Raw genomic sequence first — 16,677 nt, 5'->3', positions numbered from 1 at the left:
TTCCTAATATTGAGTTGCACCCCCCTTTTGACCTCAGAACAGACTCCATTCGTCGGGGCATGGACTCTACAAGGTGTCAAAAGCCTTCCACGGTTGTGTCAAGTTGGCTGGATGTCCTTTTGGTGGTGGACCATTTTTGATACACACAGGGAAACTGTTGAGAGTGAAAAACCCAGCAGTGTTGCAATTCTTTACACACTCAAACTGGTGCGCCTGGCACCTACTGTACTACCATACCCCGTTCAAAGGCACTTAAATGTTTTGTCTTTCCCATTCACCCTCTGAATGGCACACATACACAATCCATGTCTCAATTGTCTCAAGGCTTAAAAACCCTTCTTTAACCTGTCTCCTCCCCTTCATCTACACTGATTGAAGTGGATTAAGGTGACATCAATAAAGGGATCATAGCTTTCACCTGGATTCACCTGGCCAGTCTATGTATGGAAAGAGCAGGTGTTCCTAATGATTTGAACACTTAGTCGACAGTGTACTTTACGTCTTCATTCAAAGAAACAAAAAGATTATGTGAAATTAAAGTTCTAAAAGCAAAGTTCCAGAGCATAATGTGTTTATTTTACTGCTTCATTTTCTCTCTCTTACATTTTGTAACATTGCACTTTGCAACCCCGTGTTTATATTTTTAATGTGTTTGTCATTGGTGCATCAGAAAAAAGCCCTTTCATCTGTTTTTGGGATCTCAAATCTCATTGGTAGGTTACAAGCGCCAGAGACAGATATAGTTTGACAGACAACCTCTCAAAACTCAGGTCTTGAAGCATCTGTGAGTATGCTGGTTTTCATTTATGATCTCCCAGTCTTTTCAGGAAGCCAAACAATACACATGCCACCATTGACCTATAGCATTCATTCATCAATTTCACCTGGCTGCTACTAGCTGCTGGTCTATTGAGGATGGCTCCAGTACCCGGTCGTAATAAAGGCCGACATAGGAAATGACTGGAAGGCCCAAACATCAAGGATGATCAAGATATTGAAACAATTAACAGATTTTAACCTTAGCCCTGTTAGCTTGGAATTAGAGACTTCACTCACATCGGATGTAAAATTCGCATACAAAAAAAAAAAAAAAAAAAAACATTCTGTATTAATATGTGAAATAAGTGTCAAATGTAAAATAAGTTACATTATGCCTGAAACAAGGAAATACATTGGTCCATTTACAGGTGTATAATATAATGATTTCCGTAATTACATTTATGGGTGATAATTGGCAGGATATTTTAGCATATTGTTCTATATAGTATACTGTACCTAACGTGTGACTGTTTTTTAGCCAAGAACACATTTGTGCTAGCCTGAGTGCCAGTCTGTTTCTGCTCTCTTGCCTACTCCTTTGGGTGTTGTAACACCAAACATTGTCAGGCTACATTGTGCTAAAACAGATATTGTAACAATGCCCTCCATATTTACTCATTTTTTGCATTTTCTGAGTTTGTGTCAAAGTTTAGTGTAACATCCATGTTGATTGCTCATGCTATCCCATTTCTGTGTTCTATATTGTAACAATAGAATATTCTCATTCGGACTGTTCTTTGGTAAACAAAGGTTATGTAGGTTGCTACTCAAATCAATGCAATGGACATAAGTGTGCATTAGACTGCTGTGTGCCGGTCCCTTGTCCTCCTCTCTGTCCTTTTACCTTCCAGCTCAAGCCAGATCTTAAAGAACCCCCTGGCAGCAGAGGAATAGTCCTCTTTGAAAGGGTGGTGTTTGTAGGCCAAATATAGTACAACTACAATTACAAGAGAATGCTGAATGATCTCTCCAAAGTAAGGTACAGATTTATGATCTTAATTTGATCGCTCTTTTGTTGCTAAGATTTTTCCTGCACCGTAGGAAATGCAGATGAGCTTTGATATATACATAAATTCACTGAAAACCCACAGTAACACAGAGTTATATTAACAGTATTGCACTTTTCATGTAGCCTACTTTTGGCCAGCTAATAGCCTAATCACCGATCAAGCAACATTATGGACTAATTATTTTGCTGTGACAATATAGTGTAGGTCAAATGAAAATCCTACATCTGTAGTAAGGCTGTGTTCAATCAATGAAACGTACACTCTTAGAAACCTAAAAGGGTTCTTCAGCTGTCCTCACAGAAGAACCCTTTGAAGAACCCTTTTTGGTTCCAGGTAGAACTCTTTTGGGTTCCATGTAAAACCCTTTCCACAGAGGGTTTTACATGGAACCCAAAAGGGTTCTACCTGGAACCAAAACGGGTTATCCCATGGGGACAGTCGAAGAACCCTTTTGGAACCCTTTTTTCTAAGAGTGTAGTACATTTCGTACTTCAGTGATAAGAAAATGTGTATCATTCAAGGTTATTTAACACAATCTTTCCTAACATGGTTTAACCCCTCCTGGTGTGCTGCTGACTGCCACCAATGCAGCGCACAGGAATTCACATGGTAAGAGCTTTCTTGCACAATTCCTAGGCCATATACTCCCTCCTCGTTGTCCATGCCTTGCTCTCCCATTGTCCTGCCCTTCTTCCTGGCACTCTTACGAGGCACCTAGTCGGGTCTGCTATGTCTGCAGTGATACTGAATCTGGTCCCAGATCAGGCTTTTTCTTCACCTCAGTCGTTGCCCTCCTCCTCGTCCGCCTGACCAGCTTTTCCCAGTCGCTGGAAGCAGTGGACCATGGAAGCCAGGAAGAAGCTGGCTATAATGGCCACCACAGAGACTGAGATGCCCGAGAAGATGACAATGAGGATGTCCGTAAGAGATAAGTAGCCCCGGCACTCCCGGAAACTGGCCTCAGAGAGCAGGCTCAGGGACATAAGACTCCCATCCATGGGGAGGGAACACTGCAACCCCTCCATACCTGAGAAAGAGAGAGAACAGGATATGATGTCATCAGTCTTGAACACAGTCACTCTATGGACCAATCTCAAATCAACCCCGGCCTACACACAGTGTAGATCTAAAATTATTAGCAATGTATAAGTAATGTAACAGCTTAACAGGTAGCAGTGAAGCTTAACAGGTAGCAATGTATAAGCAATGTAACAGCTTAACAGGTAGCAGTGAAGGTAACAGCTTCATTCTTCTATCCAGTCCTTTCAGATCTAATGCATGGTGGAGCTGACCTCCCTTCAGATGACTGAATAAATACACAGGGGATTAGCTGTCCTGCCTGCTCACAGTACTGTGTCACACAATGTCACTTTCAACTGTTGAAAAGCATGCTGACCATACAGTTTGGAATGGCACTGTGGTTGAAATCCACTAAGAATGTCTGGTCTGTGATATCATCTTACTGTAACAATTTACAGTAAGTGAGGACACTGAGGGAACAGTTGGGTGCCATTGTTTTGCCTCAGAGTTGTTTGATATATTAGCTATAGCCCAGCACGCCTACAGTAGTAGCTACTGTGCCTGTTCATGTGTCTCACCATTTCCCACACATTGAGTCACATCAAGTCTAAAAAACCCACCCATTTGATCATTTGTGTTTAGTTTTCCCACTTAAAGAATATAACGCTATTATAAAAAGCTTGTCTCTTGGCAGTATCAAGTGACTGCATTACCATACATCAATACCTACATCAGGGTTTCCCAAACTTGGTCCTGGGGACCCCAAAGGGTACACGTTTAGTTTTTTGCCCTAGCACTACAAAGCTGATTCAAATAATCAAATAATCGTCAAGCTTTGGTAATTTGAATCAGCTGTATAGTGTTGGTGCAAAAACCAAAACATGCACCCCTTGGGGTCCCGAAGACCGAGTTTGGGAAACTCTGACCTACATGTACAGTAACACACGCAGAGCTGAAAGGCCTAATGCATCTAGAGAAGTGTGTGGTCTTAACACATCTCTGTTATAGCTAGGCGATTTGGAGATAACACAATGCTTTTAACAGTCATATAAATACATGTGTTTAGTGCCAAGCTACATTCCTGGTGTCGTAGATTGGTGTGATCTACGAGGCTTCGCTGAACACCTGTCACAGACACACACATCACCCCTATTACATAATTTATTGATATGATTTGACCTTGGATCCCTCCAACTTTGCATTTTTCACCCCTCCGAGGCAAACATTAATTTGTGAAATTTCTACTTTGCGATTAGATCTATCTGCTTTGGTTTTCACAGAAGGAGGAGAGTAATCTCTGCTCCAACCAGTGTGTTACTAGCAGACACCAGATGACAGATTTAAAGGGGAACAACCCCTGGGTATTAATACAACAGAGACAGATGCATTAGTGCTTTAGAAGAACACTACTCAGATTAAATGCTTTGTCCATTGTTATCTTGTCTGTTTTGGAGAAAAAACATCACAACACTTGAAGAGTTTAATTACAAAATGCTATATATCCATTTTCAGAAATGTTGGTAAATTAGCTTTTATTGTTTAAATAAATTCTGAAAGACATTGGTGTGTTTTGTTCACTATCTAATTATGTAATGGGGTGGTTCAATGACAGACATGTATTTGTTTAAAATGTATCACTTGATGGTTTCATTTCAGAGAGACAAATAATAATGTATTTTATTTGCTAAATGCTATAAGTAGTACTGCTAGGTTTTACACAGCCAAATGTAAGAAATAACTACATTTTAATAAAGAACTGTGCAAATGATACATCTGTGACATCAACATTTAAAACATGTTAAAACAGATCTGTATGTAAAACATTTACATTTGACATTTTAGTAATTTAGCCGATACTCTTATCCAGAGCTTCTTTCAGTAAGTGCATTCATGTTAAGATAGCTACAGTGAGGGAAAAAAGTATTTGATCCCCTGCTGATTTTGTACATTTGCCCACTTACAAAGAAATGATCAGTCTATAATTTTAATGGTATGTTTATTTGAACAGTGAGAGACAGAATAACAACCAAAAATCCAGAAAAACGCATGTCAAAAATGTTATAAATTGATTTGCATTTTAATGAGGGAAATAAGTATTTGACCCCCTCTTAATCAGAAAGATTTCTGGCTCCCAGGTGTCTTTTATACAGGTAACGAGCTGAGATTAGGAGCACACTCTTAAAGGGAGTGCTCCTAATCTCAGTTTGTTACCTGTATAAAAGACACCTGTCCACAGAAGCAGTCAATCAACTCTCCACCACGGCCAAGACCAAAGAGCTCTCCAAGAATGTCAGGGACAAGATTGTAGACCTACACAAGGCTGGAATGGGCTACAAGACCATCGCCAAGCAGCTTGGTGAGAAGGTGACAACATTTGGTGCGATTATTCGCAAATGGAAGAAACGCAAAAGAACTGTCAATCTCCCTTGGCCTGGGGCTCCATGCAAGATCTCACCTCGTGGAGTTGCAATGATCATGAGAACGGTGAGGAATCAGCCCAGAACTACACGGGAGGATCTTGTCAATGATCTCAAGGCAGCTGGGACCATAGTCACCAAGAAAACAATTGGTAACACACTATGCCGTGAAGGACTGAAATCCTGCAGCGCCCGCAAGGTCCACCTGCTCAAGAAAGCACATATACATGCCCGTCTGAAGTTTGCCATTGAACATCTGAATGATTCAGAGGACAACTGGGTGAAAGTGTTGTGGTCAGATGAGACCAAAATGGAGCTCTTTGGCATCAACTCAACTCGCCGTGTTTGGAGGAGGAGGAATGCTGCCTATGACCCCCAAGAATACCATCCCCACCGTCAAACATGGAGGTGGAAATATTATGCTTTGGGGGTGTTTTTCTGTTAAGGGGACAGGACAACTTCACCGCATCAAAGGGACGATGGACGGGGCCATGTACCGTCAAATCTTGGGTGAGAACCTCCTTCCCTCAGCCAGGGCATTGAAAATGGGTCGTGGATGGGTATTCCAGCATGACAATGACCCAAAACACACGGCCAAGGCAACAAAGGAGTAGCTCAAGAAGAAGCACATTAAGGTCCTGGAGTGTCCTAGTCAGTCTCCAGACCTTAATCCCATAGAAAATCTGTGGAGGGAGCTGAAGGTTCGAGTTGCCAAACATCAGCCTCGAAACCTTAATGACTTGGAGGATCTGCAAAGAGGAGTGGGACAAAATCCCTCCTGAGATGTGTGCAAACCTGGTGGCCAACTACAAGAAACGTCTGACCTCTGTGATTGCCAACAAGGGTTTTGCCACCAAGTACTAAGTCATGTTTTTCAGAGGGGTCAAATACTTATTTCCCTCTTTAAAATGCAAATCATTTTATAACATTTTAGACATGCGTTTTTCTGGATTTTTGGTTGTTATTCTGTCTCTCACTGTTCAAATAAACCTACCATTAAAATTATAGACTGATCATTTCTTTGTATGTGGGCAAATGTACAAAATCAGCAGGGGATCAAATACTTTTTTCCCTCACTGTAGGTGAGACTACCACAAATCATAGTCAAATATACAGGATGCGAACAGTCCATTCCAGCTAAACAATGGATATATAGCTAGCGTTTTGCAAAAAAAAATTAAAAATCATTTTCATACACCTAAAATCTATGAATAAAGAAATCTGAGAACAATAATATTTTATACACAGATGAAGGTACCCATAAGCAATCATTTCCGACGAAAACACACAAATGTGAAAGATTGTTGGATATAGCATTTTGGAAATAAACTCTTCACTTATAAGTTAGGGTTGAAAAGATGTTATTATTGTTTTGTGTTCAGTTGCTATATGACGTGTAAGAATGCATAAGCAGAGCATAAATATGAGTATTATAGTAGCCTACCCTAATTTGAGAGGATGAAAATATACAGTCACATGATTTCTTACTGCAGGAGAATAACACAAGTGTGCAGAACAAGGACGAGACTGATATTTGCGCTCTGGTGACTTGATCATATCGTAATAAGATACAGTAATACACTATAACAGATAATAATGTAACAGCACCAAATTATATCATCAATTTACGAGGATAGATAGATTATACTGTGAATGATTTGACTTATAATGACAAGGGGCATCAACGAGGCTCTGGTTTGTTTGTAAACTAACCCAATCTATTCCACTAATACGAAGTGTTAAATATTTGTTATATTTTCAATCCGTATTCACTGTTTTTGAAAGAAGTATTTGAATAAAACATTACGTAATCTAAAAGCACATATGGTGTACCTCAGTCATGTTATAATAAAAAGCAGTTTGGGGCGCTTCCATTTTATCCTGCCTGTGTCTGTAGCTGCTGTGGCCAGGAGTCAGTAGACATCATTATCAAGTGTGTGTGTGTGTGTGTGTGTGTGTGTGCATGTGTATGTATGTGTGTGTGTGTAAGTGTATATGTGTGGTGAGTCACAGTTAGACCAGAAGGGGTTTTCCACATGCGGAGGGACTCAGTGACCTCATCGCTCGGTGAAATTCCAGTCACGTGGTTCTCCTCTCCTCCTCACCGCGCAGCACAACAAGCAAAGCTCAGCCCAGACACTGGCTCTTCTGCTCTCAATTCAATTCAATTTAAGGGCTTTATTGGCATGGGAAACATATGTTTACATTGCCAAAGCAAGTGAAATAGATAACAAACAAAGGTGAAATAAACAAAAAATGAACAGTAAACATTAAACTTACAAAAGTTCCAAAACAATAAAGACATTTCAAATGTCATATTATGTATATATACAGTGCTCTCTCTCTCTGTCTCTGTCTTCTGGCTCTGGATCTATTTCTGGCTCTGCACGCCACAGCTATAGTGTCTCGGTGTGGAGAGGACCAGAATACTACATTGTAAATAGATGGACAGAGTCTGCATGGTTTCGCTGTTGGTGGTGATGGATGTGGGGGTGGGGAAGGGTTGAGTATGCCTACATTGTCTGATGCTGCCTACAGACTTAACATCGTCAAACAAAATCACTGCATCATATTCGACATGAGTATGCATAGTTTCCTATATCGATGTGTTATATACTGTGCCTTCGGAAAGTACTCAGACCCCTTGACTTTTTCCACATTTTGTTACGTTACAACCTTATTCAAAAATGTATTAAATAGTTTTTTCTTCATCAATCTACACACAATACCTCATAATGACAAAGCAAAACCACTTTTTTTTGTTAAATTATTAAAAATAAAATTTGTTAAAATTATTAATTGCATAAGTAATCAGACCGTTTACGCAGTACTTGGTTGAAGCACCTTTGGCAGCGATTACAGCATCGAGTCTTCTTGGGTATGACGCTACAAGCTTGGCACATCTGTATTTGGGGAGTTTCTCCCATTCTTCTCTGCAGATTCTCTCAAGCTCTGTCAGCTTGGATGGGGAGCGTTGCTGCACAGCTATTTTCAGGTCTCTCCAGAGATGTTCGATCAGGTTCAAGTCCAGGCTCTGGCTGGGCCTCTCAAGGACATTCAGAAACTTGTCCTTAAGCCACTCCTGCGTTGTTTTGGCTGTGTGCTTAGGGACGTTGTCCTGTTGGATGGTGAACTTCTCCCCAGTCTGAGGTCCTGAGTGCTCTGGAGCAGGTTTTCATCAAGGATCTCTCTACACTTTGCACTGTTCATCTTTGCCTCGATCCTGACTAGTCTCCCAGTCCCTGAAGCTGAAAAACATCCCCAAAGCATGATGCTGCCACCACCATGCTTTACCGTAGGGCCAGGTTCCTCCAGACGTGGTGCTTGGCATTCAGGCCAGAGAGCTCAATCTTGGTTTTATCAGACCAGAGATTCTTGTTTCTCATGGTCTGAGAGTATTTAGGTGCCTTTTGGCAAGCTCCAAACGGGCTGTCATGTGCCTTTTACTGAGGAGTGGCTTCCGTCTGGCCACTCTGCCATGAAGGCCTGATCGGTGGAGTGCTGCAGAGAATGTTGTCCTTCTGGAAGGTTCTCCCATCTCCACAGAGGAACTTTCGAGCTCTGTCAGAGTGACCATCAGGTTATTGGTCACCTCCCTGACCAAGGCCCTTCTCCCCCAATTGCTCAGTTTGACCGGGCAGCCAGTTCTAGGAAGAGTCTTGGTGGTTCCAAACTTCTTCCATTTATGAATGATAGAGGCCACTGTGTTCTTGGGGACCTTCAATGCTGCAGACATTTTTTGGTACCCTTCTCCAGATCTGTGCCTCAACACATTCCTGTCTCAGAGCTCTACGAACAAATCCTTTTGACCTCATGGCTTGGATTTTGCTCTGACATGAGCTGTCAACTGTGGGACCTTATATAGACAGGTGTGTGCCTTTCCAAATCATGTCCAATCAATTGAATTTACCACAGGTGGACTTCAATCAAGTTGTAGACACATCTCAAGGATGATCAATGGAAACAGGATGCACCTAGACTCAATTTTGAGTCTCATAGAAAAGGTCTGAATACTTATATAAATAAGCTATTTCTGTTTTTGATTTTTAATACATTTGTAAAAATGTCTAAAAACCTGTTTTCTCTTTGTCATCATGGGGTATTGTGTGTAGATTGCTGAGGATTTATTTTATTTTATAATAACGCTGTAACCTAACAAAATGTGGAAAAAGTCAGTGGGTCTGAGCACTTTCTGAAGGCACTGTATATATATATATATCAGCTGCCATGCTGCTATATAGTTGGAATTATATTTTAGTTTGTGTGTGTGTGTGCTAGTGCTTACCTGCATATGTAGATGCGTGCATGTCTGCGTCCATGTACTTTTGTGTGTGTTTGTTTGTGTATATGTTTGTGTGTGTGTGTGTGTCACTCTTAGAGCGATGGAGTATCTTTTACTGTGAGGGAACATTAGTCTAGACCAGGGATGTGCAACTTCGATGGGGCTGGGGTCCACAAAAAAATCTGAACTCACTATGATGGGCCACAGTGACTCATGGGTGTGCATACCCTCATCCATACCTACACATGCAGTCTGAGCTGGCCGTAGGCTTTTGGGGACCTAAGTGACATTTGGTTGGCGAGCCCCCGCACCTTGCGACCAAACATTTTAGCGACCCTCCTCTTGACAGCGGAAAGAAAACATTTACGTTTTAGAGTTAATTTCCTGCAATTTTAGACATTCTGCCATGGACGTAGAGAAAATATTGTGGTTTTAAAGAAAATTTGCTGCAATTCTACTCATTTTGCCATGGAGCAGAGAGAAGAATTTGGAGTTTTACAGCGAATTCGACTCATTTTGCTATAGGGTGGAGAGAAATGTTAGCAATTTTGAATATGATATCTGGTGACTAAAAAAATCAATGGGGGCCCCCCAGTCGGTAATTTGACCATGATAACTACAAGTTTAGATAGCTTGCTAGACTAACTCAACAATCAAAACATTTTAGCTGACATGGGCTAATTGAGTGACTGTCAGTGACTCACAGAACAAGAGAAAAACTGCTGATGCACAACCAAATGTAACAATCGCACCTTGTGTATTCTACAATTCTAACTCTCAACAGTAAGTTGAGTCCCAGGTTGTTGTTTATTTTTTTGGGGGGGGGAATTGATCCGCGGGCCCACAGTTGCCCATCCCTGGTCTAGACAATATCAGTGTCAATGGTAAGCTGTCGTCAGTATCAAATGAAGTGTAGTAAAACATGTATGCTGATTGTTCATCCTTGACTCAACAGCACTAGAGAACAGCACTCTATGGTATGATTATACAGGTTACCGCTTTGAATCATTCACACACATTCACCTAAAGGCACCATTGTGAAATATCCTCAGCTACTGTGTTTTAAAGGGGCAATCTGCAGTTCAAACAACAACAAAGTGGTAATATTCTTCAAGAATCAATGAGTATATATCTTTTTTTTTTAAAGCTGTCCCAATCGCAGATTGACCCTATTACTGAGCTTTGTTGCATCTTGATGATACAGTAACTGAGAGCAGGCTACAATGTGTATGTGAAACCAGCACTCACAAACTCAATGAGTAAAGCTCAATAGTTTGTAAATGTCTATTTATGTTCTCAGATGCTATATAGATCAATATAATCTCAATCAGGAACTGACAGAGCAATGCCCCTGAAGCTAGATAGAAAGTGGGTAAAAGAAAGATGTTACTGTTTGGGTCTGTGAAATTACAGTGTCCAAGAGCAAATTTTGTTTTTGACTTATTCCACAAAGTGACTGCGCTTGATTGAATGGTTCTGTCGAAGCATCCAGGACAGCAAGTGATCCATTATCCTGTGCCCTCCAGCTCCCAGTTTGTTCACAGTTCTAGTTCACACTTTGTAATTAAGAAGCATTGATTGTGATTAAGCCTCAGAGGGTCAGGAATTTAGTAATAAGCGAGTAAAGGGCTTATTTAATCCATCAAATCTTAATTTCTTATTAATGAATATACACTCCGATCCATGTTTCTAGTCTGCTGTCTTGTCTGAATGCTGACAAGATTAGCATGGCATGCAACTAGTTTGTTCCCAAGGCAATGGGAAAGATTAAGTCTGCCTATATGTGAAATATACTGTACATCCACATGTCCTTTAGAGTAACATACAGTAGAGGTTTTCTAGGGTGAGCCCTACTTAGCAAGGAGCCTAAAGTTGCTAAGGCCTATAGCTTCCTGAGACCTGAAAGAAATGTGTTTGGGATTTCAATATTTTTTCTATGACTTAAGTGTTTGGGGTGAAAAATACATGTAACCCCAAAAAATATGGGAACAAATATAGTTTTTTTTATTGTAAGTGCAAAATTGTCCTCTGTAGTGGTCATTAGGATGGAAATATACACACATTAACATTACAGTCAATGGGTACAGTACTGTAGGTGAAAAACATCGTTGTGACATCCGGGTGTCCACTAAGGAGGACATTTCTTGATAAGCTCTTATTTAATGTGAAAATAAATATTACAAAGTCCTGACAACTCACTTCACTATTGCTGAAATACTCACTTACTAGAAAACATTTGAATATCAAACTCACAAAAATTATAATTAATAATTACACACACTTTTCACATTTTCATAAAATGTGCTAATTTTAACGGCCATTTTTTAAAGAACCAGGAAGATAAAGTTGTCAAGGTCAAACCCCTAGACGTGATATCATTGAAAAGTCCAGAATGTCCTCTCAAAGGGACAACAGGAATGAATACAGTGGCTTGTATGACCTTACAAAAATGAATTGCTGCGTTTCAGGAGGACAGAAGAACACTTAGAAAGCACCATAGTGTTGGTGTGTGTACTGTATGTGTCTGGGCTCACCGAAGGCTAGGCGCTAATGTGCGGCACAGAATGTTGTTAGTATAACATTGTGTTCTGCCACGAGTCCAGGTCACAGCTATTGAAAATAAATCCACTGTGAAGATTGTTGATGTGCCAATTTGATAATTCATATGATCCATAGAACATCCTGTTGCTTTGATTAGCGAACTGTAATAACATAGGTTACGTCCCAAATGGCACCCTACTCCCTATATAGTGCACTACTTTTGACAAGAGCCCTATGGGCCCTGGTCAAAAGTAGTGAACTATAAAGGGAATTTGGGACACACATATGACCCTAATTCCAGTTGAAATAATACTGATGTGTTTCATTTGGACGGACCTTAATAAACTTGTAAGAACATGTATTTAGTAGCACTAGCCGAGCTCTCTTCGGAAGCAGTTAAAGGGATACTTTGGGAATTTGTCAATTTTCCCCAGAGTCAGATGAACTTGTAGATACCATTTTGATGTGCATGTGTCCAGTATGAAGGAAGTTAGAGGTAGTTTCGCGAGCCAATGCTAACTAGCATTAGCGTAATGACTGGAAGTCTATGGGTATCTGCTAGCATGCAGTTGGACTTCCACGCATATAATGTCTGCTCAGGTCAGATCTCAGCACTGTGCACCTACATACAATGTGACGTGTTACAGTAGCTCTGGAGAATGACAGTGAGCATTATAGAATGCGTGCAATGACCTGTTAGCACTGCAAACAAGGAAGATTTCTGTAAACATTAATAGACATTAATAGCCTCACTGTCCATACTGTAACAGTACATAGCGTGGATCAGAAATGCTTATTGTCCGTAATTAAATAAACAAGGCAGGTATATTATGGTCTATCAAGTGATTCAGATCCTATTGAATGTGATACTCCGGCCTCATATCTTTTGGATCTTGAAGATCTTACTCGTGATCTACTCCCTGTATATTTTGTCGGACAGTGTTGAGGATGTAAACAATAAAGAGTCTTCTTGTTGTGATTTTAGAACGTGTGCGCACAAACACACCCACACACAAACACACACATGCAAACACACACACAATCTGAGAACAGACTCTAATGAGGCATATGGTTAATTAATTATTCAGACACAATCTGGTATCTTGAATCTGGGACTCTCCACTAGTCTACCACAATTATCTTTCTGCTTTTCTCATGCTTACCAAGATGTCTCAGAGTGATCTTATTCATAACAACATTGTCCATATCTATACAGAATTATCAGTAGAGGAACCATAAAGGAGATGATTGTGGACTACAGGAAAAAGAGGACCGAGCACGACCCCATTCTCATCGACGGGGCTGCAGTGGAGCAGGTTGAGAGCTTCAAGTTCATTGGTGTCCACAACCCCAACATACTAACATGGTCCAAACACACCAAGACAGTCGTGAAGAGGACACGACAAAGCCTATTCCCCCTCAGGAGACTGAAAAGATTTAGCATGGGTCTTCAGATCCTCAAAAGGTTCTACAGCTGCACCATCGAGAGCATCCTGACTGGTTGCATCAATGCCTGGTATGGCAACTACTCGGCCTCTGACCGCTTGGCACTACAGAGGGTAGTGCGAACAGCCCAGTACATCACTGGGGCCAAGCTTCCTGCCATCCAGGACCTCTATACCAGGCGGTGTCAGAGGAAGGCCCTAACAATTGTCAAAGACTCCAGCCACCCTAGTCATAGGGTGGCTGCTGTCTCTGCTACCGCACGGCAAGTGGTACCGGAGCACCAAGTCTAGGTCCAAGAGGCTTCTAAACAGCTTCTACCCCCAAGCAATAAGACTCCTGAACATCTAATCAAATGGCTACCCAAACTATTTGCATTGCACCCCCCCCTCCCCGCCCCTTTTCCACCGCTGCTACTCTCTGTTGTTATCATCTATGCATAGTCACTTTAATAACTCTACCTACATGTACATATTAACTCAACTAACCGGTGCCCCCGCACATTGACTCTGTATCGGTAACCCCCTGTGTATAGTCTCGCTACTGTTATTTTACTGCTGCTCTTTAATTACTTGTTACTTTTGTTATTCTTATCTGTATTTTTTTAAACTGCATTGTTGGTTGGGGCTCGTAAGCATTTCACTGTAAGGTCAACACCTGTTGTATTCGGCGCATGTGACTAATAACATTTGATTTGATTTGATTTTGATATGTTTATAGATATTGGGCTAAGTAGAGACATTTAATGTAATACTAACCACTGTTACATGCATTACAGTATCTGTCTTTCAGTGTACTGTGCAGTCTTAGATTTTTATTCTATAACTGATTGGCTTAAGGTTTGATAGTTTATGAGTTGTTTGAATCAGAAACGAGTGGGCTGCTGGATTATGACAAAAGATTGGTTTTCTATGTCCTAGCACAGGCAAAGATGGTAAAACAAATACATGCTGTTAAGCAGCTTACATACCCATTGGAAGCTTGTGGCAGTTCTCCGTGAGCCACACAAAAAGTTTGGCAAAGTGACAGTTGCACACCCAGGGGTTGCCCTCCAGCCGCAGCACCCGGAGTGAGGTTAGGGGCTCCAGCACCCCCACATCCAGCCCCTGCAGGCCGTTCCTCTCCAGCTCCAGCTCCCGCAGCGAGGTCAGCCCCAGGAAAGCATCCTCTTCCACCAGGCGAAGGTAGGGGTTGTTCCCCAGACGCAGCTTGATCAGGCTCCGGGACTCCACAAAGGTCCCTGACTGGATCTCTGTCAGGTTGTTGCTGCCCAGGTCCAGGAAGACTAGGCGAGATGAGGTGCTGAGGGTGCCGGGCTCCAGCACCGACAGGGAGTTATTCCTCAGGTCCAGGTAGACCAGGTCGCTGTACAGAACCAGGAAGTCCGAGGGGATCCAGGGAATCCAGTTGTCGGAGAGCAGGAGGCGCCGGACGTCCAGGGGGATGGGGCTAGGGAGGCGGGTGAGACCTTGGCCCTGGCAGTCCACGGTGTGGTGGTCCGGACACAGGCAGCTGGACGGACAGTTGTGGCCCCGAGTCAGCAAGGTGGAGGAAATCAAGGCAAGGAAAGGCTGAAGCCAGTTAATGCATGGTAACATTGTCAAGGGGGTGCGAGGTGAGAGGGAGAGCAGGTTTAGGTAGGGGAGGAGGAGGTTGGGAGGAAGGGGGTACAGGACAGGACAGGAGAGGGCACAGGGGAGGGGGTAGAGATCAAGGGGTGGGAGATTAAGGAAGGGGAGGGGGAAGCAGAAGAAAGAAAGGAGTCAATGTCCTGGCGCTGGCATCTCTCTTCCTCTTGTTGTGTAGTCTACAAAGGCTAAGCCATCGAGCGGGGAGAGAGATGCGCAACGGTGTTTTCAAGGAGATCATGTAGCAAGCGGTCTGGATCGAAAAGCAGCCTGCTGGCTTTGAGGGAATAAGGGGAGGAGTGAGAGAGAGGGAGTGAGCGAGAGAGAGCGAGAGAGAGAGTAAGGGAGGGGGGGTAAATAGAAACTAGCAAACCAGAGACGTGCGCTGGGGAGGGTGGGGAGAGCGGGGGACGGGGGGTGGAGGGCGATAGGGTAAGCCAGAAGGTGGTGTGAGTTTGCAGGAGGGTCGACCCTCAGAGTCTCATTACTCCTTCGTCAGAACAATTAACGAGGGACTTCGTCTGTGAGTCAGAAGAAGAATATACTGTGAGGATCTAAGCATTGGAAGGCTAGACTCACTGAATGCATGGGTATTTATATCCAACCGTATGGGCTGGGGAGCTACCGACAGTGACTCGTGTCCAAATGACATCAGATACCCAACTCACATGTTGTGATGATGTCACATGGCTCGCAGAATCCCAGGAGGAATATAATCCTGACGACCGTGATCTTTGGGAATCATCATCACATACATCTCCTCCTCAACTGTCCTCTGTCTCACTGTGCTGCACGATCCGGCCATCCCAGCTCTGTTGCCATGACAACATGCTCTAAACATCCACCGTGGTGTGAAGCTGCCTGTGCAGCACAAGCGAATATCCCAAAAGTGTCATATTGAGGAACGCCATCACATGACAGCTTGCCACAGCGGGGTGATGCGTTTGTCTCGTGCCTTTCCTGAGCAACAAGCTGAATGGCTGTCTCATACAATCCACTCATGTAGCTTTAATGCATGTCCTATACATACACAGTTAGAAAAACATACAGTACATACACTACAGTTAACACATCCACTGCAAAAGCCCAGTGGTCCTCAGAAATACTGTACCTTAAACTAAGCAATGTGTTCCCAATGGCAGTTACCTTACCAACGGCAGCTGATTTGCCAGCTGTTGTTGTTTACATGCTATTTACCTCTATGCTACAGTACAGTAGTCAGACATTATGTCCACAGACCGCAGTTACAGAAACAGAATGTATGCTATGTCCACCAAGAGCATTTCCTGATACATCAAACATGCTTGTTGGGAATAGCATGTCACAGATATAACCGTGGGAAGCAGGTGTGCTGAGGGTGCTGCAGCACCCCCAGAAAAATATCAAGAAAATAAAATATTAATTAAAAAAAGCAGTTTTTCTTTTGAAAAAGTGAGTTTTTCCCCAGTTTGCTACCAGGCCATTGGGTCTTGGTATAACAAATATACACAGTCACTAGTAAAAGTCTACACACCCCT

At 42.3% G+C, this 16,677-nt stretch overlaps 1 protein-coding gene across 2 annotated transcripts; it reads right to left on the bottom strand.

Moving 5' to 3' along the window:
* Positions 1–2,596: 2,596 nt before the first annotated feature.
* Positions 2,597–16,531, bottom strand: LOC115168269 (leucine-rich repeat-containing protein 38). 2 transcript variants are annotated; one of them, XM_029723387.1, is made up of 3 exons: positions 15,829–16,531; positions 14,503–15,681; positions 2,597–2,856 (listed from the first exon to the last, which is right to left on the bottom strand). In XM_029723387.1, exons 2-3 carry the CDS (start codon positions 15,128–15,130, stop codon positions 2,609–2,611), a joined length of 876 nt encoding a protein of 291 aa, XP_029579247.1. In that variant the 5' UTR covers positions 15,131–15,681; positions 15,829–16,531; the 3' UTR covers positions 2,597–2,608. The 2 variants fall into 2 exon arrangements, with proteins under 2 accessions (XP_029579247.1, XP_029579246.1); XM_029723386.1 differs by having other exon boundaries at positions 14,503–16,531.
* Between the last annotated feature and the right edge of the window lie 146 nt (positions 16,532–16,677).

The sequence above is a fragment of the Salmo trutta genome, chromosome 30 (genome assembly GCF_901001165.1).
Source record: "Salmo trutta chromosome 30, fSalTru1.1, whole genome shotgun sequence".
NCBI classification, from domain to species: domain Eukaryota; kingdom Metazoa; phylum Chordata; class Actinopteri; order Salmoniformes; family Salmonidae; genus Salmo; species Salmo trutta.
Note: the sequence above shows the minus strand (reverse complement) of the source record. Positions and strands in the feature narration are given on the sequence as shown.